General features: G+C 34.3%; 1 protein-coding gene across 4 annotated transcripts in view; it reads left to right on the top strand.

Annotated features, from left to right (window-relative positions):
- Window positions 1-22,793, top strand: part of LOC113073654 (UPF0606 protein KIAA1549L-like) — a 31,405-nt gene extending 8,612 nt beyond the window's left edge. The window contains exons 9-22 of one of the 4 annotated variants that reach the window (XM_026246479.1): window positions 348-519; window positions 4,026-4,186; window positions 5,779-5,814; window positions 9,130-9,317; window positions 13,721-13,863; window positions 14,644-14,768; window positions 15,000-15,238; window positions 15,983-16,112; window positions 17,234-17,605; window positions 17,745-17,842; window positions 19,314-19,453; window positions 19,562-19,719; window positions 19,930-20,004; window positions 20,942-22,793. In XM_026246479.1, the coding sequence (XP_026102264.1) occupies window positions 348-519; window positions 4,026-4,186; window positions 5,779-5,814; window positions 9,130-9,317; window positions 13,721-13,863; window positions 14,644-14,768; window positions 15,000-15,238; window positions 15,983-16,112; window positions 17,234-17,605; window positions 17,745-17,842; window positions 19,314-19,453; window positions 19,562-19,719; window positions 19,930-19,959 (1,992 nt within the window). In that variant the 3' untranslated portion in view covers window positions 19,960-20,004; window positions 20,942-22,793. The remainder of the gene's footprint in view (window positions 1-347; window positions 520-4,025; window positions 4,187-5,778; window positions 5,815-9,129; window positions 9,318-13,720; window positions 13,864-14,643; window positions 14,769-14,999; window positions 15,239-15,982; window positions 16,113-17,233; window positions 17,606-17,744; window positions 17,843-19,313; window positions 19,454-19,561; window positions 19,720-19,929; window positions 20,005-20,941) is intronic. The other 3 variants (XM_026246476.1, XM_026246477.1, XM_026246478.1) reach the window with 3 other exon arrangements.
- The last annotated feature ends 2,833 nt before the right edge of the window (window positions 22,794-25,626 follow it).

Below are 25,626 nucleotides of genomic sequence, written 5' to 3'. Positions count from 1 at the left end.
GAATGAGAAAGCCCCGCCCTCAATAGAATGTGCAACAAATTAGCAAGTGGTAAAATGTGTTCATGGCTGCATCATACTGTAGAAAAAAGAGCATATTTATTATTTAAAACAGTGGATGGGGACTATGTTACTCACTTTGAATGCAAAGAAGTTAGCCAATCATAAAATAGGTCATTTGCATATAAACATCTGTTTTGGCGCAAGAAAATTCTACATGGAATTCAAGTGAAGAAATGTGACAAATGTGTAGAGTATGGCCCATTTAAAACTGAAAATTGAAGGTTTTGAGTTTTTAAAGTTTATGGTGAAAATATCAAACATGAACTTGAGGTGTTTTCCTCGTACAGATGGTCAGCATTCGGCGTCTGTCTGGTCCTAAGAACCCAGCTGAAATGACCTACTACATACAAGTAGATGGCTCTCCCATAACTGGCACTGCTGCAGCTAAGACCCTCAACACGGTGGACTCTCAGACCATGGCTCTCACTCTGGGCTACTTCGTCCAAGTTCAAGCAGAGCGTATGTATATAATTCACTCTTCTAGCCCTGTTTCTTTACGAACCATCATTTAGTTTCTTTTATATGCAGGAAAACTTATAGTTCTGTGAGTGTTTACTATATATCTTATTTAGAACTACTGTTAATGTTTATGGTGTCAAAAGTGCTTTATAATTTATGTTTGCAGTGTTTGCTAATGCTCATTCCTACGGTTCATGTTTTGACCCCTAATCAGAACTATTAAATTCGATTTGCAAGTCAGTCACACACTTTTTATGCTACTGACACCAGTCATATCTCTCAATGTATGACTCAGATTAGAATAATTTTTGCGAAAACATACAGCTTTAATCAGCTGGATATGAAAGCATGTTTCCACTATAGAAAAAAAAATAAAATGGTAATTGAAACTTTTATCTCACGATTCTGTAGGGCTGGTTTGAATACCATTTTTTGATCTTCGAAGCTTCGGTAGTAATCAACACTGAATATTCAAAGCTTCGGAGCGAGGGGGCTGAACACATTCTTCCTCTCTAATAAAGGCAGGAATATCTGTGTGTCTGTTTGCATTAATATTATGTCAGGGACCGTTCATCCAAACACATGGAAGGTGTGTTGCTGCGGACCCAAGGAGTGCATTGTTGCGTTTTGGTGAAATATGGTAACGTGACACGTTACGAATTAATCAACTTTTTATAAACTACAAAACCGCGTGGGCCGGATTTTGCGCGACTCATGCAGGCAAGGCTTGCTCCGAGAATAAACACTGCACTAGTGATATGAAACACAGGTCTGTTACGAACAATACTTTTAATATTGACAAATTATTATTAGGCTGGGCTACTGTCCGTTTTTTATTTTTTATGGCTGCTGTATTCACAAGTATTTTCCAAGCAAATTAAGTGCACATTTTTATCATGTGTAAAATTACTGATTAAAATGAGGATAAAAGCAGCTCGTTTTTTATACCAACAATATTCTATAGGGGTACTACTTATAGAAATCAGGTGATTATTCAAACTCGATGTGCTGTTGTGGTAAGCCAGTTTCAAATTGCATATCTGGCAGCTGCCTTTGTCTTGTCTTCATTCAGTTTAAAGTGCTCCCACACAGCTGAGGTCTTTGGCATTTTTGTCTTCTCTTCCAGATAAACTGAAACATGATGTTCACTCATGGGCGATTCATAAGCCGCTTTTCCACAATCGGGCCAAACCCGTTCCATTCCGTGCCAATCCAGGCCAGTCAGCACGGATACTGTTTCACTTTCCACTGTGGTGCTTATAACGGAGCTCTTTGGAATGCAATACAAATGCGTCAGTCAGTGTAATATAAACAGCGATATGGATGATGATCAGATATTTCTGTTTTTGGGACTCCTTTTTAACTGATATTTACAGTACTTCGTTCAATAACAGGAAAAAAGACAATACTTGACGTGAGAAAATAAAAAGAAGGCAACGACGTGTATAATATCAATAAGCAAAAATGTTTCCTCCATAGACCAAACTGTCTCAGGCCTATATATATAAAATTATTATTTATTTTTTTTAAAGTAGCATAGCACTCTTAACAGCTCAACTTAGCAGGGTTGTCTAACCAGACAGAGAACGGTTTGTAATCGTGCTGCGCCGTATCAGGCTCACGTGGAAATACAACTTTAACCGTACCTGACAGTCCTTACAACCGTTCGGCCCAATAGTAAAAAACAATCCCAGCTATATTCAAGCGCGAATGAGTACTGTTTCAAGGGAAATGGCTGGTTTTAAAAAAAGGGGGGTATTTGAATCTCAAAATGTTAAATCGAATGTCAACACACCGAACGAATATTCGAGTAATCGAGTAATCAGCCTTACAATTCTGACTTTTTCACACAGTTCTGAGTTTGACCAACAGTTTGGACTTTTTCTCACACTTATGAGAAAAAAAGTCAGATTTGCGTCATATAAACTCAGAACTGCAAGTTTATGTCTGACTATTCTCACTTTTTCTTGCAATTCCTAGTTTATATCTCTAATTCTCTTTTTTTTTCCTCACAATTCCACGTTTATATATTGCAATTCTGACTTTTTCCTCTGAATTCTCAATGTACATCTCACAATTCATTTTTTTTCTCCACAGAATAAAAAACATAAAACGGGTAACTGTGACTTTTTATCATGAAAAAAGTTATAATTTTTTTTATTATATTTACTTTTTATTTTTGTTATTCTGTGGCGGAAACAAGTTTCCATATCTGGACCATAAAAATAAACAGAAAAGAATTCTAGACTTAAACCCAAATTATACTTTATATTTTAATGCACGCAAAGTACGCAAGTTATTGCAGGGTCACAAAAAATTATCACAATAATTTTTTTCAAATAAGTCAATTTCGATAATTGTCACAATAAATGTCAGATCTTTATTTATTTAAAGTTTGCAGTGAGCTCGGACTGCACTCGTTTAAACTTTGATCCAAGTGATTAATGGTCTGTGTGGCAACGTTAGCTCTGTTAGTTCCACTTTTGGTGCATAAACATTATCGAAAAATTATTTCTAACTCTTCATATTGTTTTAAAATTATATCGCGATAATTATTGCTATTGATGTATTGCCCAGTCCTAATATAAGTATAGTGCGCATGTATCCTAGTTTACACGTAAAAATTTAACTATACAACAACAAATTACTGAAAAGGAAGGGAATTAAGAGATACCCACAACTCTAATTTAAACAAATACAGTGACAATTTTATCGGTCATAACTTCTGGAAAAAACAGTGCAGACACTGAACAAGGATGGAATTTTTTGGAGTGCACGTGTTGACCACCTATATTTGGGCATGTTATTGAATAAAATATACAGCACTACGTTCGGCTGCACGCATTCTCTAAATGCTCATGTCAAAATTTGGACGCCATTTTTGGAGACCAAAATCTCAGGCTTGTCAAGTAAGTATCTAGCTAGCAACCTTGCCTTGCCATTAGCCTAGCATCAAATTCTGCGCAGATTGCTTTTATAGTAGAAAATCTGAAAATCTTTATTAATGCAAGAATAGAAAACTGAAATATTTTATCAGTGAAACTTTGTGGAACTGAACCGAAAATTCTACTTTGACTTAATAATGAATCAAAGAAAGTGAGCATGATAATGCTGGCTTATTTTTCCAAATGAGGTCTATAGCTATCTCACACCACGCTAGAGAAACCGCAGGGGATTTGGGTGTAGAGAGTTAACACAAGTTTACTGAGCTCTCAACTGGGGCGTCGAGCCCAGTTTGTCTGCCGGAGACGAGCAAAGCCCCAGTTTTGTATGAATAATACACAATCAGACCCAGCAGTGGGGGTTTAATCTCCCAGATAAGAGCTACAGCCGAAAGACAGATACAGCTCATTAGGAGCTAACCACAGACAGTAGGAGACAGAGGGGAGTTGGATTACTGTAAGAGAGTGTGTTGAAGACACAAGTGGCGGAAATCATGTGCTGACATTTTGAATTAGTCTATTGATTTCCAATCTATGTTTGTGATTGTGTTTGTGTGTAAACAGCGGTGGTGAAGAGTCTTCCTAGTAACCTCTGGATACTGGCAGTCCTGATTCCTGTATCGCTGGTGATGGTTGTGGTGTTTATTGCGGTCGCTATCATATGCAGGAGAAACCGAACCGTATTCAAGACCGGCGCGTTTCGGAATTTTCATCCCCGCACCAAGGTAGGCTCTTCCAAACAACGGCTTTTCAAATAAACACATCACTGCCTTGTCCAAACAGAGACCGCTATGTCAGCATCATATTAATAAATCCATTTAACATAACTTTATAAGAAAGTCCAGTGGCAATTGGTCTCATTCACTAATAACTGGAATAGAGATATACCAATATTAATATTCTGACTGACAAAGATAAAATGATAGTTATTTACATATATTATTTCCTCTGAAAAAAAAATAGAAATAAAAAAAGCTTAGAACCATATAAATAAAACATGTTTGAATTATTTTAATATAATTTTATATATTAATTTAATAAACAATTTAGAAGAATTTTCATGATTTTTAAAAATTATTATTTTAGTTTCCAATAATTTCTAGTTAGATTTCATTATTTGAATTCATATCAATTAATAATTATAACCTGAAATATTTATTATTTCATGTTATAATTATTATTTAACATTAATTATATTTATTAAATCTTTGTTTGTGTGTATATATATATATATATATTTTTTTTTTTTTTACGGTGTAATGGTATGTGTATTCTTACCGGACCATTTCGGTACAGGGCTTTCGGTACGGTGCACGTGTGTACCGAATGACTGAATGCAATATTTTGTGTGCGGAACATAGGTACTTTTTCGTATTTCCACACGAACATATTAAGTGGCGGAAGTCTCCGCGTTCAGCGCAAATCACGCCCTGCAGCTGATTCTATAGTTTTCAAAAGGCATCACGCAAGTGTGAACATCACTACAATTAGGGGGAAAAAACGATCGTAATTCAAATGCAGCTTCCGTTGGCATTTAAACAGACCTTTGCTCTTAATTCCGATCGGGCCAACGCTATAACGAAATCTGAGCAGGTCTAAAAATTGAAACTGTTGTTGCTGCACTTTACACTTTGGAAAAGTTATATATATATATATAAATATGATATATAAATATGAGCAGGCCTACAAGCTGGGATTGGTAATGCTGCACTGTAATCATAGTTATTTATTTATATTTTTCATTATATTTTATTATGTGATATTGGTTTGAGACTGAGAGTATTTTATTGAGTGTTGAACTTATTACATTAATAAATGCAAAATTAATGTTATATAAATCCATGTTTACAAATATAAAATTATAACTGTATTGTATTGAAATTAATAACTCTAATAAGAACCGTAAGTTGTTATAAACAATAAAATTCATGAGAACAAAAAGAAAATGTTACCATACAAAATTTCTGTTTGATTCATATGTGGATTTGTTTTTTTCTTCTTTGCATTATTAATGAATCAGGATTATTTTAAAAGAGGGAATGAGACCCATTGTTGTGTCATACTGGTGATGTTATCTCATTTTAACTAACAAAATATCCTGCTTTCCTTTTATACTATCTACAAAATCATTTTATTACTTTATTTTACATCTGAATATGTTGCTGGACATAGGCTTTTGGAATGGTGGCTTGTTCCTAAAACATTCAGTGTTGTCACGACACATGAGATGTGCTGTTTAAACCTTGGAATGACACATTTCACTTTAACGCCACCAAAATATCCCTCCAATTGTGTCTTCACTACTTTTCCTGTCCAGACCTCATATCGAAGAGATGGGAGTTATCACCACCAGGTATTTCTGGCTTGTGCATGGTGCTTGGCTGCATGTTTGTGGTCCACAAATCCTTCTTGTTGACTGTGCTTGTGGGAAATCTGTCCTCAGGGGGAAGGGGAAACAGAAGGTTATATATCCTCCATGTAATCGATGAGCTGTTCAGTAAGATCTAGTGCACTGAGAATATCTTTGATCTGCACAGCACAAATATCTCCCTTCTTGTCCCTCCATCTAAGATTGCAGGACGTTGACTAATAATAGATTGGGAATGATTTTTAAGTATTGTCATATTATTACTGCAATTATGATTTCTTTGTCATGATTATGAGGCTTTCTAATAAATCCAGACCAAATGCAGGTTAAGAAATTAGGCCACCCCAAGCTGAGCGATATGCCAAGGTTACATATATGCATAATTAGGTGAAGTTTAAATAGATTGCAAGGACTTTTAATCTAAAACGGGATACCCAACAGGAAGGAGCTATAGGATATTCTATATGTGCTCATGTGTAGAGGGCAGTTTTCATAGCAAATCATAAGAGTTTCAGTCCATTAAGAAATTGGATGCCCTAAATTGATCAAAACTGACAGTACAGTCATTTACAGCTACAAATATTAACTGTACTTTCTATTTCTCAAAGAATCCTGATTGATTGTATAAGAATTTCCACTAAAAATATTAAACTGCACGTCTGTTTTCAACATTGATGATAAGAAACATTTACTGATCCGCAAATCAGCATATGAGAATGATTTCTAAACGATCGTGTGACATTGAAGACTGGAGTAATTTAATAATTGATAACTGGAGTAACCACAGGAACACATTTAATTTCAAATTATATAAAAATAGAAAACAGCAACTTAATATTTTAGTCATTTTCACAATTTCACTTTTTTACTTTATTAATGAAATCAGCCTTGGTGAGCAAAAGAGACTTTCTTTGTTGTGTAGAACTCAGATATTTAGCAGAATGTCTAAGCTACTCTTTCTGTATAATAAAAGTGAATGGTGACCAAAGCTATCAAGCAAACTATTCAATGAATAACAGCTTGAATTCAGTCTGTGCCTCACGCAAAGTTATCAAATGGCTTCATAAGACTTGATATGTGAGGCACAGTTTATATAAACTGCTTTTATTATGTTTTTATAGGGCTTTTTGTCTTTTAGGAGCTCAACCACCATCCAGTTTAATTGTATGCAAAAGAGCAGCTTTGACATTCTGCTAAACTTCTGTTTTTGTGGTCCACTGAAGAAAGTAAGTTCAATCGTTATGGAACATGAGGGTACGGCCTTTTTTGAGTGAGCAATCCCTGGAGTAAAACTGTATTGTTTTTAGTAATGAAGTAAAACAATATGCAAATCAGTTGTAATTATGATAATCGTCTCTTTGATCGTACACCCTCTTAGCCATGTTCTCTGATCTGAAAACATTCCCTACTCCGTCCAATTAAGACGTCCTTTCAGGAACATGATTTTGCCCATGCATGGTAATTTGCGGATCAGTGTATAAAGCGATCCAGTTTCACACAAGAGCTTCTTCCCATGTTAGCATAAGGGTGTTGCAGGAGGTGTGTGAACGTTCACTGGATGATTGGAATAAGAATAAAGTCATATAAGGATTTCAGATGCTGACATTGATGATTCGTCAGGCTCAGACGTGATCAATTCTGTGTGCGCTTGCATGCTTTTTGCTTCAACCTGTCAATGTGTTTGAACAGTCCTTATGTGTTCCCCCAGCTTGTTTGCACAGTTCACATCCAGTGCAAGACATACAACCTTGATTCTATGCTTAAATCAAATTGAACTTGGATTAAACTAAGATTTATATAAGGGGTTTGTGGACTGTCATGACCCACGTCAGCCAGTGAAAGACTCTGGCTTCTCTCAAATACAATCGGAGGGAGAGCGAGTGAATTATAGTTCATCTGAGCATGTGAATTATATTTGAGTGGGATTTGACCTTATTCAAGGTCAGCGTCAGCGTCAGGAAGATAATACTAAAATGAAAATGCTGCTTTTCACAGAAGTTTATACTTTTACTGTTTTTTTTTTTGGTGTAACATTTTTGCTAGTAATGCTTGATAAATCAGTACCTACCGATATTAAAATGTATTGAAATTGTATTTATTAAAATTATTTAATTTATATATATATATGTGTGTGTGTGTGTGTGTGTCTGAAATAAAAATTTAAGTAAATAAATGCATTATTTCATTTGTAAACTTGTTAAAAAAATTATATATATATATATATATATATATATATATATATATATAATTATCAAAAAATTGTATATGTGTGTGTGTGTGTGTGTGTGTGTGTGTTTGTGTGTGTGTGAAAATTTAAGTAACAAAAAATAAGTCATAAATGTATGGTTTCATTTTTAAATCTTTAAACATTTTTGTATATATAATTTGTAAATATATAATTGTATATATAAAAAATGTAAACTTTTATTCATCAATTACTTTGCTTTTAAATATACTTATATATATATATATATATATATATATATATATATATATATATATATATATATATATATATATATATATATATATATAAAATACATGTTAATATATTAAATAGTTTAATTATTCCATATTAAGTTGTGTGTGTGTGTGTGTGTGTGTGTGTATATATATATATATATATATTTTTTTTTTTTTTTTTAAGTGAATAAATGTTAATTAAATTAATTTAGCATTTAGAATGAGTGATTAATTTTTATTTTTTATTTTCTTCAAAATTGTAAAGATTTTTAATATTGTTTATGTATCATTTATCAGCCATAACATGAAAATAATTATCAGCTTGTTGCACTGGCCTGAGTTTTTATATTATACTTTCATCATAATTATTTTTGCGATTCTGCTTGATGACACAAGGTGTAGAAATTATACACCTCCCTAATAGATTTTGTAAATGTGACAACAGCATGTGCAAAGCGCAAAGCGCAACCTATCATGAATTATTAATCGAATTAATCACACATTTTCCCCATTTACATGATAACAGCGATGCCCTGTGACACTTTTTTAAGATCCAACAGGCACCCTGCCTCCGTGCGCCCAGTTCTGCTGGAGATTGATCCATAATTCATTAAAACGAGAGCTTTATAGCTCTTCCATTTTAAATATCCCATGGCAACTTGATGCATCATATGCGGGCTCCATGAAATATAGTTAGACTCAAAGCACCTTCAGCCTATGAATAAATTAGGATGGCCGGCATTCCTTTGCTGATTGAAATAAAATGCCTGATGCTGCACTGTGTAACGCTTACTTTCTTCGTCCCCATTCAATCCCGGCGCATCATTTCCTGTCCAGCCTGTGCAGGGTTTCGACTACGCCAAGCAGCACATGGGCCGGCCAGGTGAGGAGGCTCTCACTGTCACCAAGGAAACACTTGTCCTGTCCCTCCCGGTACGGGATGCTCCTCTTACACAAGACAGGGTGGCGGCGTTACAAGATGGCACGGTCTCAAAAAGACCCCAGTCGACAGAGATGCATCTCAGGTGAGTGCTTTTATTACAGAACAAAGGAAGTATGTGCATATTATAGGCGTACCAAATGGAATAAGCTAGTATGATAGTATATCGCTCAACTCTCTATAGAACACTAAAGCCTGAATATCATACATTTTTAATGGCCATCCAACCCGATATGACCACACAGTTCTATTTCAGTTGCATTTCTTATCTTCTTCCACTGAAAAATCACGTACACCTCAAGTATGACGTATAATTACCACTGAGCGGATTGAGCTCTTGACTCTAAGATGCAGCAGGGAAAATGAGAACAGAGTACTCTGTGTGACATATTTTTTGAATCAAAATCAAGAAATACAGACACTGTATCATTTTGGTCATGATTTCGCCGTCTGATTAATTTATTTATTTTTTTGCATATTTGCATACATCTGTAATGACCTTTTCCGTTATTTAATGCTCAAAGTCAAACTTTAAAAATGCTAATCATTTACAGGTAATAATAATGTAAATCTTTAGGGAGTCTTCAGCAAATCTGATTTTTTTTTTTATTTTTTTTTTTCAAAAGTAGTCTCTATGCACACCAAAGCTGAATTTATTTGCTCTAATATACCGTGAAAACAGTAATATTGTTAAATATTATTTACAATTTAAAATACGTTTTTGATTTCACTATATAAAAAAATAGAATTTACTCTGATGGCAAAGTTGAATTTTCAGCATCATTGCACATAATCCTTCATAAATCATTCTAATATTCTGATTTGGAATTTTTTGGTGAATATAAAGTTATAAACAAAAGCATTTATGTAAACGGAAATCTTTTTTAACATTATAAATGTCTTTACTGTCAGTTTTGATCAAGTTAATGTATCCTTGCTGAATAAAAGTATGAATTTCTTTTAAAATAATTGTACAGACCTTTTTGAATGGCAATATAGAATTTATGTAGAATTTAAAACTATTTATTTTTTAATGTATTTATTTTTATATATTTGGACAAAATATTGTAGATTTTTAATTGATGCATCCTTGAAATGTATAATAATTGCCTTGATGTTATGATCAAAATGACCTGAAAAATTAGCAGTTGGCAAATGCATATTTTTACCCCATTATATATATATATATATATATATATATATATATATATATATATAATATATATATATATATATATATATATACAGACAAGTATCAAAGTATCACTGAAAATTTGCATAATGACGTGCTTGGGTTTCGGGTCATATTTAAATTTTGCATGTCAAAAAAATGGTGTTACGTAACCATTTTTATGTAATGTTTATTTGGGACCAAAGTCATAACTCATATGTATACATTATATATTCATACTATCAAGTGTCTCATCGGGGTTGTATCAAACAAGCAAAACAAAGTGTTCATTCGATTTAGAGCACCAGATTCTTTAGATTAATTTGTTAGTGTTTTATTCTTTGTTCCCATTGCTTCAGAGAAATTTCTCTGTGAAACCTCCCAAGGTCCTTTTCTGATCCTGCGTAAAAATGCAAATGAAAGATGGTAGGAAATTTATCAGTGTTCAGCATGACGCTCTCGTCACAAAAGCAGCCTTTCAAGGTCATTAAAACTCACCACCCCACATTTACTGGTTTCTTAACCGCTCTCTGCGGGCTGTGGGATCGTAAATATGCCTTTGCGTCGTACGTGGGACAATGCCACATAGCATAAAGCACTGATCCTTGAAATGGTTGCAGTGTGGCTTCGCGTTCCTCTCCCTCTCATTGTTTCTCCTTCTTTCGCTCTTTCTCTATTAACATCCGCGCTTATTAGTTGGAATACAAATGTATTCTGCCGTTTGTTATCTCTCCTGAGTGGCTCGATTAAAAGGAAATGATCCTGCAGAGAGCAGAGCTGGGGAAATAATTATTTGGAAAAGCAAATGCGGTAAATACACGAGCATTTAAACCTGGCAGAGACAGTCTGAAATGCATGCAGAGAAGCTAAGTACACTCACAGCTACAGAATCATGTATGATTCAGTGTGCCCATAGGCAGCTTGGGCAATGTTCGACCTAGAAGATGTGTGCGTGTGTTGGTGCGGCCGTGGCAGTTGCGAGTCCAGCGGGGCTGGGTGTTATGTGCATGGCAGATTGTTGGCACACATGCCTGAGAGATTAGCAGATTTAATGTAATATTCATATTTTGTTGACTGTGGCTGATTACCTTCTTCTTAGAGAGAGAATGGGTTATGACTGAAGCTTTTATTTTGATGTGAAAATGAAATAGTCCTTGTTTCTGTAATTATAGGTAATTGCTTTTATGGTTCCTTGAGCTTTATGGATGTTATAATCTACAATTAAAGTATAAAATCAATATAGTACCACATTTTGAGCTCACTTTATTTCTGTTTTTCTGAGTAAAACAGATTTACTGTGAATTTCATACATGAATACTGTACATATATGAATATACATTTATTATGTTATTGTGAACAACTCTCTCTCTCTATATATATATATATATATAGAGAGAGAGAGAGAGAGAGAGAGAGAGAGCTTTATCTAAGCTTTTGGAGAAATTTAAATATTTTCTGGGAAATAAAAATATTCTTTCTCCTTTTCAGTGTGGATTTAGAAAGCAGCATTGTACTGTCACTGCTGCTTGGAAAGTGATTAGTGACATAATTGATGCCTTAGATTGCAAAAAAAAATTGTTCAGCTCTTTTTCTTGACTTATCAAAGGTTTTTGCACAGTTGATCATGGCATATTTCTAAATAGACTCTCCATTGTTGGTATCTCTGGAAATGCCATTACATGGTTTGCCAGCTATCTTTCAGGGTGAACACAGTGTGTGCTTTTAAAAGACTGTACTTCATCTATTTTGTCACTTTCCAAAGGTATCCCTCAGGGGTCTGTTCTGGGACCTATTTTATTTTCCTTGTCTGTAAATAATTTATGCAATAACATTCCAAATCTGAAGTTCCATCTGTATGCAGATGACACTGCTATTTACTGGAGTCTTCCATCAGCTTCACAAGCACTTCACTATTTACAGTCAGTGTTTGATATTGTTCAGTTCCGTCCATGTCAGCTTAAGCTGGTTTTAAACACAGATAAAACTAGTTTAATGATTTTCTTTTTCAAATTCTAAAGTTGTACCAAGTAATCGTCCTGACATTTTATCCTTCCAGGGAACAAAAACAATTTGTAAGTTATAAGTACCTGGGCATCCTATTTGACAGTTAACTTTTAAGCTACATATTGATAAATACATTTCAAAACTTAAGCTCAAATTGCAGTTTTATTACCAACATAGATCTATATTTTCTTTTATAGCAAGGAAATATTTGGTATCTGCTACCTTGTTAGCACGTTTGGATTATTGTGATCTGGTGTATATGTATGCCCCAGGATATTATCTAAAAAAAACTTGATCTATTGATCTGTTTAGTTTCTTGTGCACACCAAAGGCAAATTTAGTTATTCCCACGAGTAGATTACAAAGTCAATGTAAAGATGTTTCGCACCATTGCATTTGCCATAAAGGCACAATATTCTCCTCAATCCCTTCTTCCATGCAAGGTGAAAAATTTCAACTCAAGCAGAAATTTCTCATGACACATTGTTGCACAAGCCAATCAGAAAAAATCTTATTGACATGTCCAGGTTGTATCAGAGAAAATTGTTATTGATTTTACTGTATTTTTTTATTTGCGCGAATGAAATAAAAAAAAAAAAAAAACATCCTGTGAGTAATCTAGAGTGAGTAATGGTGTGTGCTTCACATTTTTTTTCAACATCACTGAATAAAAACAAAAAATATATATATAAAAAAAAAAAAATCTAATACAACTAGACGTGTCAATAAGCTTTTCTCTGATTGACTTGTGAGACAACAAGGCAAGCAAAGTTTCCATTAGAGTTGAAATGTTTTTTCTTGCGTGGAAGACACGATTGAGGTCAATATCATGGAAAACGCATCACCTGGTGCAAATTCGCATCTTTGCGAATATTTGTGAGTAGATGTAATCTATTTACGCAAATAATTAGATTTGCTTTTGGTGTACACACCATTAAATGTCATAAACAAACGGTCTGTAGATTTCCTTTGTCCTACCAAGTCAGTGTTAATGTGATATGCTTGCCAACAATCTTTCCAGCAGTGATGTGTTAGAACTCTCGCTGGCACATGATGTGCATTCTGATATGTGGTCCACGGCTCATTGTGGCTGTTGTTTCAAAGCAGGATTCGTCCTGTTGTTGAACATTTGTTTAAATGGCACAAAACATGATGAGTGGATGCTCACCCTATGGTGATGTCTGCTAAATGACACCACTGCAATTTAATCCAGGTTAACAGAGGCCAGAGGGCCCTGCAAGGCAACTGTTAACCCTGCATCATACTGCATGCAGCAAACTAACCATTGCCTCTGTTGCCATGGCTACCCGCAGCAGGTTGCCAAGCGAGAACGGCTCTGTTTCGAGCAATGAATCTGGGAAGCTGAACACGGGCAGAAGCTCCACTGCTCGGAGATCAACGGCACAGAAAGCACCTAAAGAAGAGCAGCACACGAGAAATGGTGAGAAAGACAGAGGTAAAAGGAACAACACAGTTCACATTCCTCAAGATTCATAACCCATCTATGAAGCCCATTATTTACAATCAGGAACGCTGGATCTAGTTAATCGATTTTTTACTTAAATACATCTTAAAATTTCTGAAATCAGTATTTTTGTCTTGTTTTACAATGTGTGTGTGTATGTGTGTGTGTGTGTATATATATATATATATATATATATATATATATATATATATATACATATATATATATATATACATGCATATATATATATATATATATATATATATATATATATATATATATATTTGAAACACTAGAATAATAAAATGTGACCCTGGACCACAAAACCAGTCATTATATTATTATTAATATAATATATTAGATTATATTATAATACAATTTTTATTATTATTATTATTGAAAGCTGAATAATATTAACAATAAGCTTTCCATTTATGTATGGTTTGTTAGGATAGGACAATATTTGGCCGAGGTACAACTATTTGAGAATCTGGAATCTGAGAACATTTTTGAAAATCACCTTTAAAGCTGTACAAATGAAGTTCTTAACAATACATAATATTACCAATCAAAAATAAAGTTTTTAGATATGTATGGTAGGAAATGTACAAAATATCTTCATGGAACATGATCTTTGTTGATGATTGCTCGGTATAATGTGTGCTAGTATCAGACTCTGTTTTGAATATTTACAGCTGCTTTCTTTGCTGATCCCCTTTTTACCCTCCTGCTGTAATTTTGTGACTGGATGTGTCTCCTGTGTGTTTGCAGACCATTATGACTCTCTAACTGGCTCTCTACGCCTCATCACTATCAAGCCTATGGCTGCCCCACTCAACTATTCCTATCCTGACTCCTCCAATCACAGCCAAGACTCTGTCATCCTGAATGGAGAGGTGAGCTCGCTGTCACTGTGGAGATGGGCCACCTCATTAAGAGGCTTTTATTGGTGATTTATTTTTACCTGTTTTGAGTCCTTGTCAGTTTACAGGGCAAACCCACAGAGAATCTGTTCCACACATTTTCCCTCTAGATCAGCAAAAAAGGATTCTATTTAGACTCACTTACGGTCAGCCGAGCAGCACAAAGTTGGGAGTTAATAAATAACATCAGATTTTCACCTGCAGGTCAACATGGGGCTGAAGCAGAAGTCGGACATCGAGCATTACCGGAATAAGCTGAGGTTAAAAGCTAAAAGGAAAGGTTACAGTGACGGGCCGGTCACTAGCAGCAGCGGCAGCGGGAGCAGCCACATGTACAGCCATCGAGACCGGCTGAGGCGAGAGAACGCTTCCCTGGACCTGGAAGAACTGAGGGGGCTGAAGGAGGACAGGAAACCCTCCACTTACGTAAAGTACCGCAGGAGGTGGGCGGAGATTAAACCCATGCTCTTAGTCATCCCAAAATATTTTGAGGAAATGAAGCCAGTATCTTACAAGATACTGAATAAAGATAGAAAATGAAAAGTGGAATCAGTTATGAATTTATGAATAACTTATTAATTAATATATATTTATGTTTGTGAAGGAAGTTTCTTATGTCTAGAAAGGCTGCATTTGTTTGATCAAAAATATAGTAAAAATACCAAAACTGTGAACTTTCAATTAATTTACAGTTTACAATAACTTATTTCTATTTGAAAATATTTGTAAAAAAAATTCTGGATTTTTGAGAAACAGAAAGTTCAAAAAATATATTTTAATTAAATAGTACACTTTTATAACATTATATATGTTTTTACTGTAAGTTTTGATCAATTTAATACAGCACATCATTGCAGACTAAAAAATGTAATTTCTTTAAACGAATCAGACCAACTCACATATACATATATGTTTTTCCTCAATGTTTGTGTCTTTGCATAATTCGTTTTATTGAATTGTGTGGTAAAATAACAGTTCATGAAAATAAACAACACCATTCATTCTTAGTAAACACTCCCTATGGCATGAATAAAGAGCTCTTTAATATGCTCTTCTCCAGTGTTTCGAAATCAATATTTCATTGTGCATTAGACTAAAAATAAACCACAATGTAAAATTAACAATGACTATAATAACCATGTTGATTCGTAAGACGATACTGAACTTTTTACCCATTCTCTCAACAGTGACTCTCACAGGGAACCTGCATACTGGAGCAGGCAGTCTCTGAACACCCCGAGTCCAGTAGAGACAGAGATGGACATGCTGGTCATGAGGGAGAGATCTAGGAGAGGCATCCGCAACAGCGGCTACGATGTAAGCGCTGCTAGCCTCTTGCATCATGGGACCCCAAATCCCTGATATAAAGTCTTGTGCTGTAGTCTTTCCACACGCCGCATGACATTCACAGATCAGGGAGCCGGCAGAGATTCATTTTGCTTAAGTAATGACTCTCAGCTCAAGTTTTCTTTGAGACTTAAATGAAGGCGATTACCTTTAGCTTTAACTTTAAACCCAGTTTATGACGGTAAAGAGCTTGAGATGATGGTAGCCGGTGCTCTAACCCTGAATTTTACCTACGTCATCATGAAACAGAGCAGAATATTATTGAATGTAACATAAAAAAAAAACATATCAGAAATCATAAATAAGGCAACTGAATAATTGATTAATCAATAGAAAATCATTATAAACCAATAATAAAAAATCTTTTTAGCATGTAGATAGATTAAGAACCGTATCTTGTAATGAGAAATTCAAAATATAATTTTCATTGTTTTTAGTTTTATCACTATAATTCCTGTAGTTGTAATTAATAAAACATTTAGCTTTTATTTGCAATTTATCTAATTTTTTCAGAAAAAAATATGTTAAACATTTGTAACAGATAGCAAATACTTTATTGACATTTTAATATTATTTATTTATAAATGTATTTATATTTTTTCAATTAGTATATTGATTTATTTTATATATATATATATATATATATATATATATATAGAGAGAGAGAGAGAGAGAGAGAGAGAGAACATTTTCTCAATTGTAACATTATTGATGATCAGATTGCCAAAAGGGGTAGGTAAGATAGAAATACATTTTCAATTGATGTTTAAGGGTACAGACATTAGAGGGAAACTAAAAAATTACATTTTTCTATATTAGTAATTAATATAATATTTAATTGCATAGATTTAGATTGGAAATGTGATACTGGGTAATAGCCGTGATTGTGCTAAGCTTTTAAAAGTGTATTTGCAATGCAGTTGACCTAGAAAAGTATCCAGAAGTCTGAGTCTTGTGATTGGGATTTAAAATCTGGAAATGAATGGAAAGTTTCAGCACCTTAAAACATCTCAACCTGAACTGTTTAAGCAAAAAATGAGTAGATTATTAACTAGTTGTTTGATGACGTCTCGTCACTGATCCCACCTCAGGGTGAGCCCGAGCCATTTGAAGAGACAGATGTGGACCGCCTTCTGAGTTCCTTGGGTTTTGGTGGTGGTCACCAGGTCAAAGGCCACTCCGACTCGTCCACCCTGAGCTCGCAGCCCTCGATCGATGAAGTGAGGCAGCAGATGCACCTCCTCTTGGACAACGCTTTCGGTTTGGCCTCTGCTGAGCCAGCCCCGAGCAACCACCACCACCACCATCACCACCACCCTCACAGTCCGTACAACCCCAGCCACGGTAGCCCCTACCTGGATGGAGTTACCAGCGCACCTGGGACTATGAACCACCCCAGTGGAGCTCTACAGCGCGGCTCCTCCTTTGGGCCGGATATGCACCAGTGTAGCCTCCCCAAACCAGTGAGCGCCAGTCTTCAATGCCACTCATGTTTGCAGTTCATTTGATTGTTTATATTTTGGGCATATAGGGTGATATGTTGCTATATGTCACCATATGAGTATTTAGAAAGTTCACTGGTGATTGTGCTTGGCTCTGCAGGGGTTCAGGTTTACACAGCTGCCTGATATGGGTTTGGGTTCCCCACCACCCCTCATCCCTCCAAGAGGTGGAGCCCCACCTGGAACTTCACTAAGATGGTGAGAGAAACCTCAAAATACACATGTATACTCATATTTGGGTCTTGTGTTATATTTTATTATATAATATTATATTATATTGATACCATTGTTTAAATTCATGCTACAAAGTCAAGCATAAAATTCATTAAAAAAAAAAAAACTAAATTTAAATATAAAAAAAAACATTCTGTGTTTTGTCATATTATGTTGATAGCATTAAGCACATGCTACAAAATCAAGCAAAAAATATATTTAAATATATATAACTAAACTTAAATATGTGTGTTTTAATTTTTTTATATTATTGTTATATTATATTCATATATTGATAGCATTTTTTAAGTGCATGGTACAAAATCAAGCATAACATTTATAAAAAACTACTAAAATATTAAATTTTTGTTTTATATTTAAAATTTTATAGCACTTGCACACACTGCTGCAAAATAATGTTTTGTACTATATTATATATCTTAAATTGATATCATTTTCACACTTTTTTTATTTTTAATTATATATATATATATATATATATATATATATATATACATTTAAAGTCTTTTTTTTTTTTTTTTTTAGTGTGGTTTTGTATCATATCTACCTAAAAGGTACATAATATATGTATATTCTTTTATGGCAGGCCAAATGTGTCAGTGATCATTTGCAGAAAAAAAAATGATAGATCAAATTTAGAAAAGAACTAATCAATCAGGAAATGAGCATTTAGGATGTAGATAAATTAAGAATCAACGATCCTCAATTTGAACAAATTAAAAATGCATTCATTAGTCCTTTTGAAACGAGAAATTTACAGAATTATTTTTATTATTTTCTATTTTTATTCAGCAATATTTTTAAATGAGTAATTAGTAAAATATTTTGTTTGCTTGTTTATCTGAAAAAAAAAAAAAAAAAAAAAATATATATATATATATATATATATATATATATATATATATATATATATATATATATATATATATATATAAATCAAATAGCAAATACTTATCCACATGAGAATAATGATGATATATTGATTGACTTTTTATTTTTATTATTATATCCATTTACTTGTTTATATAATTTTTGCTTTATTAGTTTGTCTGATGATCACTGACTGTCACTTTGCTCTTTAGAGTTAGATTTGGTAGAAATACATTTCCAGCTAATGTTTATGAACATCTTAGGCTACTGTCCCAAAGACAAGGTTTTTTTTCACATTTTCCCCCCCTGCTGACAGTGTCACAGCACATAGCATTACAGCATCACATTGCCAGCGTTATTGAGACGAGCATGTATATTGAAATAAGCTTCTTTCCTCTGAGATGCTGTGGCTGGCATGCATTAAAGGTGCTTGGCATGGTTGCCAGTGCTGCTGACTGCATTGAGATGTTTTGTTTTTTAATGCGGTTCTGAGGCGATGCCGGCCAGCGTTGCCCCCTGGTGGTTTGATCACATTATAACAAGCCTGCTTCATCTCTTCTTGTAGCTCCACACCAGACACCAGTCTGAAGCCTCATGTCTCTGAGGCCTCAGAGATGAGTCAGCACAATGGCACCCCCTACCTGCCAATCAACCGAGCTCCTTTCCCTGCTGTCACTGTCGACGAGTCTATGACCAGCTACTCAGGTCAGTGTGTTTTAGTAAACGGTGTTATAAAACAACATTTTGAATCAATTTGAAGATTTTTGGTTTCCAAAGATGCCGGAAAACATTTGTATCTTCCGATGTTTACAGGAAACCCAATGACAGCAGTATATGCCATATCTGCCAACCGGCCCGGCTACTCGGACTACTTCGTCCTGTCCCCCCCGTCCTCCTACCGAAGCCCGTCTTGGATGTCCTACCCTCCAGAGCCAGAGGACCTTCCACATCAGTGGAATGACACGGTAAAGGCAAGCTCTGTTTCTGTATACAGTTCCTCCGGCGTGACTAACCGTACCCGATGACTCCTAACACATCTCTGGTATTGTGACCTCATTACATTCACATCTTGTTACCGACCTCAAAGAATCAACAACCAACCTTTATTCATCTGGATTGTCTCTGTGGTGTTATCTTAAAAGTAAATGTCATTTTCTTCCTTTTGAAAATATGTCTTACAGAACCAGTGTCATCTGGAGACCATCTGCTGAATTGGAGACCTTTCTGATGTTGAGCAGACACAGACATTTACCAGGGTACTTTGGAGTTTTAAATTAGTAGCCATTTACACAGCCACATGAGCGGATTATAAATAAAAAAAATATTTCAATTTTTTTGAAAAATTAAAAAAAAAAAAAATGTATTTTTTATATATATATATATATATATACATTTTTCAAAAGTAGTCTAGACAGCATTTTTTAAGTCACTAATTACGTTCAAAATATAATAATTTAAAATAAATAATTTTCAGCAGCCATTGCTCTAGTCTCCAGTGTCTGGATCTTTTAGAAATTATTAAACTATGCTAATTTGGTGCTCAGTTAAAGGACTATTGTTGGTGCTCAATTAATAATGGTTCTTATTATTATAAAAACTGCTGGAAACTATTTTTGCTGCTTCATAGTTTTGTGTAATCCCTGATACAGGATTTTTTTACAAATAGAAATTTTTAAAAACCCTCATTCATTTGAACAACATATAATCACTTTTAATTTTTTTTTATTTTCTTTTAATTTAATTGTTAATTTAATGCTTCCTTGCCCGAATAAAAGTGTTTTTTTCTTTTTAATCTTACCTGAATTTTAAATAGGGAGTGCATTACAGTTTCCACAGATGTATTAAGCAGCTAAAAAACGTTTTCAATATTGATAATTATAATAAATGTTTATTGAGCACCAACTCAGGATATTAGAATGACACTGAAGACTGGAGTAATGATGCTGAAAAATCAGCTTAATAATTTTTTTTCTTATTTAATCATTTTATTATTAATTCTTAATTATGAAATACATTTATATTTATTTTGACCTTTTTAAAAATTATATAATCAAATACTTGTCCATACAATGTTGTTGTTATTGTTTTGTTTTTACCCTCATATTGTTTCAAACCTGTATTTTGGAATAGGTTTGGGATGACATGAGGATGCACTGTTCCTTTAAGAAGCTGCTATGTGCTTGTAACTTTCAGGGTTTGAACCATCAAAAAGAATCGGCACCTACTCTGAAATTTCGGATCCAGCGGCCCCAACCGACCACGACGCTCAGCCGAACGGCCAACCAGACCCACAAACCACAAACTCACCTGCCAGCCTAAGCGAGATGCAGCACCCGTTATTAATCAACGTCTACAGTGAGGGTAAATCACCACAACTACCAACAGGTCGCCTCACTGGCCAAAACTGTGTTTTCTTAAAGCTTTTTCAAACTAAGAAGTGTTGTATCTAATGCAGGTGGTTTTATGTGTGTTTTAAACACCCAAGTTACTAATAACAAAAAACAAAAAAAAACAAAATCCATCTTGGGCTTTCATCGACGCCTGTCTGTGTCTTTTGCTCTCATTCATGCATTTTTTTAAAGAAACGGATATTATTGCAGGCGATTCTTTTCGTGCACTCCATACAGCTTACGTAAAAAAAAAAACTACGATGACGATGAATGATATTAAAGAAATCAAACATTTGGAGGGATGCGACATCCTGTACTGTATTTACTGTAGTCACAATGCAAAAAAAAAATATTATAATAATAGTATAAGCTTTTTCTTTTTTTCAAAAAAAAAAAATGCCAGTTTATGCTGTAATTAAGTGTTTCACGATGCACAACTGTTCATGAAAGGCATGAAATGTTTAGGTATGATGTGGGAAGAGAGCCATAAAGGTTTAGTGGACAGAGAGATTGATAAATGATGAATAGATGAAGGGATTCATATTTTTACTATCCTTTTTGTAACTACTGAAAGAGTAACTATAACTACGTATTTTATTGCCTTATAAAAGGTACCAAAACATATATATAAATATATATCAAATATGCAGCATACACCAAAATTGACTTGAAATTTGATTTAGAATATATTGATAATATAAAATCTAATTAAAACTCTAACATACTATCTTAATAAGACATGAATTTGCTATAACTAAGCAAGTACAGTGTTACAGAAGTAAGATTGGCATGTGCTCTTTTAAGAGAATGAGTCTAATGCATGTAGTCTGGACATATGATTCATAAGGGCTTTGTATGTCATGTAAGTCCCATATTTTCTTTGGGCAGTTATAGGATGGAAATCTATTGTAAAAAGGTTAATCACAGCAGAAGTATCCCATTGAATAGACGCTACCTTTCCATGTACTTTACAAACCTCTCGTTGTTTTGGTTGAGGCCCATTTCAGAATGAATCAAGGGACATAATCGGATTTTGAAGCTGACATAATGTGTTGTGTAAATTATTAAAAATGCCACTACTGTTTGATTTGTGTTTAAATAAACGTTGTCCTTTCCGTTTCACTTCAGTGGTACAGGGGATGTGCAAATATCTATCATGTAATTGTCCTTTTTAAAGCATTTTCTTTTCATATTTTTATATTAATTGAGTCACCCTTTTCGGCCAACAATGGAGGACATTATGCTAAAAACTGTAAGATATTGTGCTTCAAATGTAAAAAAAAAAAAAGAACAAAGAACAAAAAAAATGCCTCGTTGTGAACCTATGTGAGAAAATTGTGTAATATTCACTATGTGTACATCATCATAACAAATAAGATGTTGACTTCTTTTCCTACTTATACAACACTAAACAACTCCATATTTGCCAGATGTACTGTATATTTTCCTTCGTTACTGTAAAGAGAAAAAAAATATTCGATTTAACCGTGCTACTTGTTATTTTCTTTTCTTCCTGATTGTTTCATTTAGCATAACATGTAAGATAACCATCATTATTATAATGGTTTAACGCTTTGAAGGACTCATTTTTTGTGAGTTACACACTGAATCAACTCTAATAAAAACTAAGAAACATTTGATCATTTAAAAAAAAATGGTAAAATGGCTTAATATCGTGTGTAGAGTGTTATTTTTTTTGCCTGTATGACCTTGCTAGCCTAGCTTTGCTTAGCGTTTCATATCCTGTCCACTAGAGGACGCACTTCCACTTAATTTTAGTTCTCCACTGCAACCAAAGCTTCCTCACAGCTACACAATTATTCCTGGCATTGATGGAGCGGCTTTTATTCACTTTGTAAAATCCATTATGTTCCCTAACTCTCGTTTAAGCACATTTCGAGCAGTATTTCCAGCTTTGGATATTAAGGTGCCGTCCCTTGTTTCTATCCTCTTCCCTTGAGGGGATCCGTTCACTCACATCTCCACCTGCCAAAGTGTCTCATTCATCGGCCGGACTGGTGGACTGTCCGGGAGGGCAGGCTGTCAGACCGGCTGAGGTGAGTTTCTCTAATGACAAAAGAGGCCTGTCCACTTCGATCTCATCTGTGGCCCTTTATCTGTGACAGCAAAGCCATCCAGAGCCACATGAGTCACATCAATCACTGCAGGGACGAGGCTCGTCTCTATCACGTCTGGCAGAATTTAAACCGCTAATCACTGTTCTCTTTATATTGCAGGTAAAGCTGTATAGAGTAAATGCATTTTTGGTCATAATTTACTCCAAACGGCTTAGATTATGACTATAGGCTGGCAGTCATTTTGTTTAAAGGTGACCAAAGAACACAAAACAACTCAACAAAACTACTAATTAGAAGCTATTGTGGACAATTGAATAAAACATTGTCAATTCTGCAAGTGTAAAAAAATATTAACATTAATTATAGACTATGTTGTCTTCCATTTCAAAGTGATTAAGATATATATATGAATGTGTGTGTTTGTGTGTGTGTGTATTCATAAATTAAACTATTATTTATTTTTAGAAACTATTTTGAAAATAGTGATTATGATGTGTACACTTACATAACACTTTTTATTTGATGGTTACACCACATGAAATTTGAGTCATTATTTGTAAATACTCCTTGAAAATGGTATAAATATAATATTTTCCGAAACTTTATTAAACCAACATAAATTTACATATAAAATATTTGTCTTTACTCATGTTTATTTGTAATATATTTTGATAAAATGTTTCAAAATATATTGATATAATCCCTATATATATATATATATATATATATATATATATAAAAGCATTTTTGTATATTTTTGAATTTATATTTTAAACATTTGAATCGTGTATATTATTTTTTAAATTATTTATATATATTTGCCCACCATACATTTCAGTCGAAGAAAATACATTCCCTTCACATTTGCAAAAAAAAAAAAAAAGTTTGTTGTCTGTAACATGTAAACACATTTTATTAAAAATAAATAATGAATAAAACCTAAATGTAGACTACTGTATGATTGGAGTTTTTTTTTTTTTTTTTTTGCCCCAAAAATATATTTTGGTATATGACAATTAATTTTCCATTTCAAAATGCTATATTTAATTAAGCTTAACCATTAAGATTATATATTTAGCATATATTTAACAATAAAATATTGTTTTGCATTATGGGTATTATGGACAGACTTGTATGTCATTGCCCATTAAGCAGTTTACTGTGATTGTCACTTTGTCTTTTTCTCACTGATTTTTTGGCTCGTCAGAGATGTTTGGCCTTAGAGCCAGAGCAGCAGCTTTACCTTAGGCTTGGGCTACTTGCACTGTTGTGAAGGATGTAAATAAGCGTTTGGAGCCCTTTCAAGCTCTGCTGGCTCAGCTCGTGTGGACTGCCTAGGAGGCCTGGTGTAATAAGAGATGTTTAATCGCCTCTTTCAGTAATTAATGTGCAATCACTGAAAGGCAAACAAATGGGAATTGCACAGCACTCAGCAAATGATCAGAGTGGAGGGTATCAGCCACTCGGAGGATTTACATTTCCACCGAGAGAGAGAGAAAACACAGCTTAAGTGAACTAAATATGGTTAAAGCTAAAGTGATTCTCATTTAAGAAAGCCATAAAGTAACAATGTGAATGCAAGCATGCATTTTTAACAAGTTTGGGAAAGTAAAAAAATGATAAAAATGTGGGTCCCCGAGGCATCACAGGGCTCTTGGATTACAGAGAGAATGTTGGTAGGCCAAGCACTGATATTATTAAACGAAGATGTTTACATTTTAAATACGCCAGGAGGATATTTGCATATTTATCTCAAGCGGCTTAATTTTGCACTGTCCGTGTATTTCCTGCATCGCAGCTCTTTACACTGGTTAAATCATAACAGCAAATATTCATTTTGTGTTATGGTCCCTGTGGTTTATTACAGCTCTTTTGAATATTTAATAAGCATAGCACTATTTTGGATGCATGTCATCTATTCACTTTAGAATCTAGAATTTGCTAAAGTCAAAGACTTATTCATCTAAAATTTTAACTCCTATGAGCCACTATGGGATATGCAAATGTAAATATTCAAGATTTAAATTAATTTTGGATTTTTCATATAGAGTATGACTTGAACTGAGTAAGGTAACCTTAAAAGAACATTGCCACATTCCAAATGAAGAACTTTAAAACTGATCATTATATATTTACATAATATATAATGTGTGTGTGTGTTTAACAAACTGAAGGACTCATGGAAGATGTGGTACAATCCAGCAGTGATACTAATGCTGCACAGCTCTGGTGAAAGTGGCAGCGGCGTGTGATAAGGAGCTTACTGGATGACTGCCTGAGTAATTAATAGTTGGAGGGGTGAATGTTTCAGCTGCCCCACGCCGGCTCTTTGTAGACTAAGAACAATGACCCTCACCACCCAAACGCCTTCTCAGTAAGACTGCTGCAGCACCCTCAAAGTCCTTTGTAT

This window comes from Carassius auratus, unplaced genomic scaffold, assembly GCF_003368295.1.
Source record: "Carassius auratus strain Wakin unplaced genomic scaffold, ASM336829v1 scaf_tig00012710, whole genome shotgun sequence".
NCBI lineage: Eukaryota > Metazoa > Chordata > Actinopteri > Cypriniformes > Cyprinidae > Carassius > Carassius auratus.
Note: the sequence above shows the minus strand (reverse complement) of the source record. Positions and strands in the feature narration are given on the sequence as shown.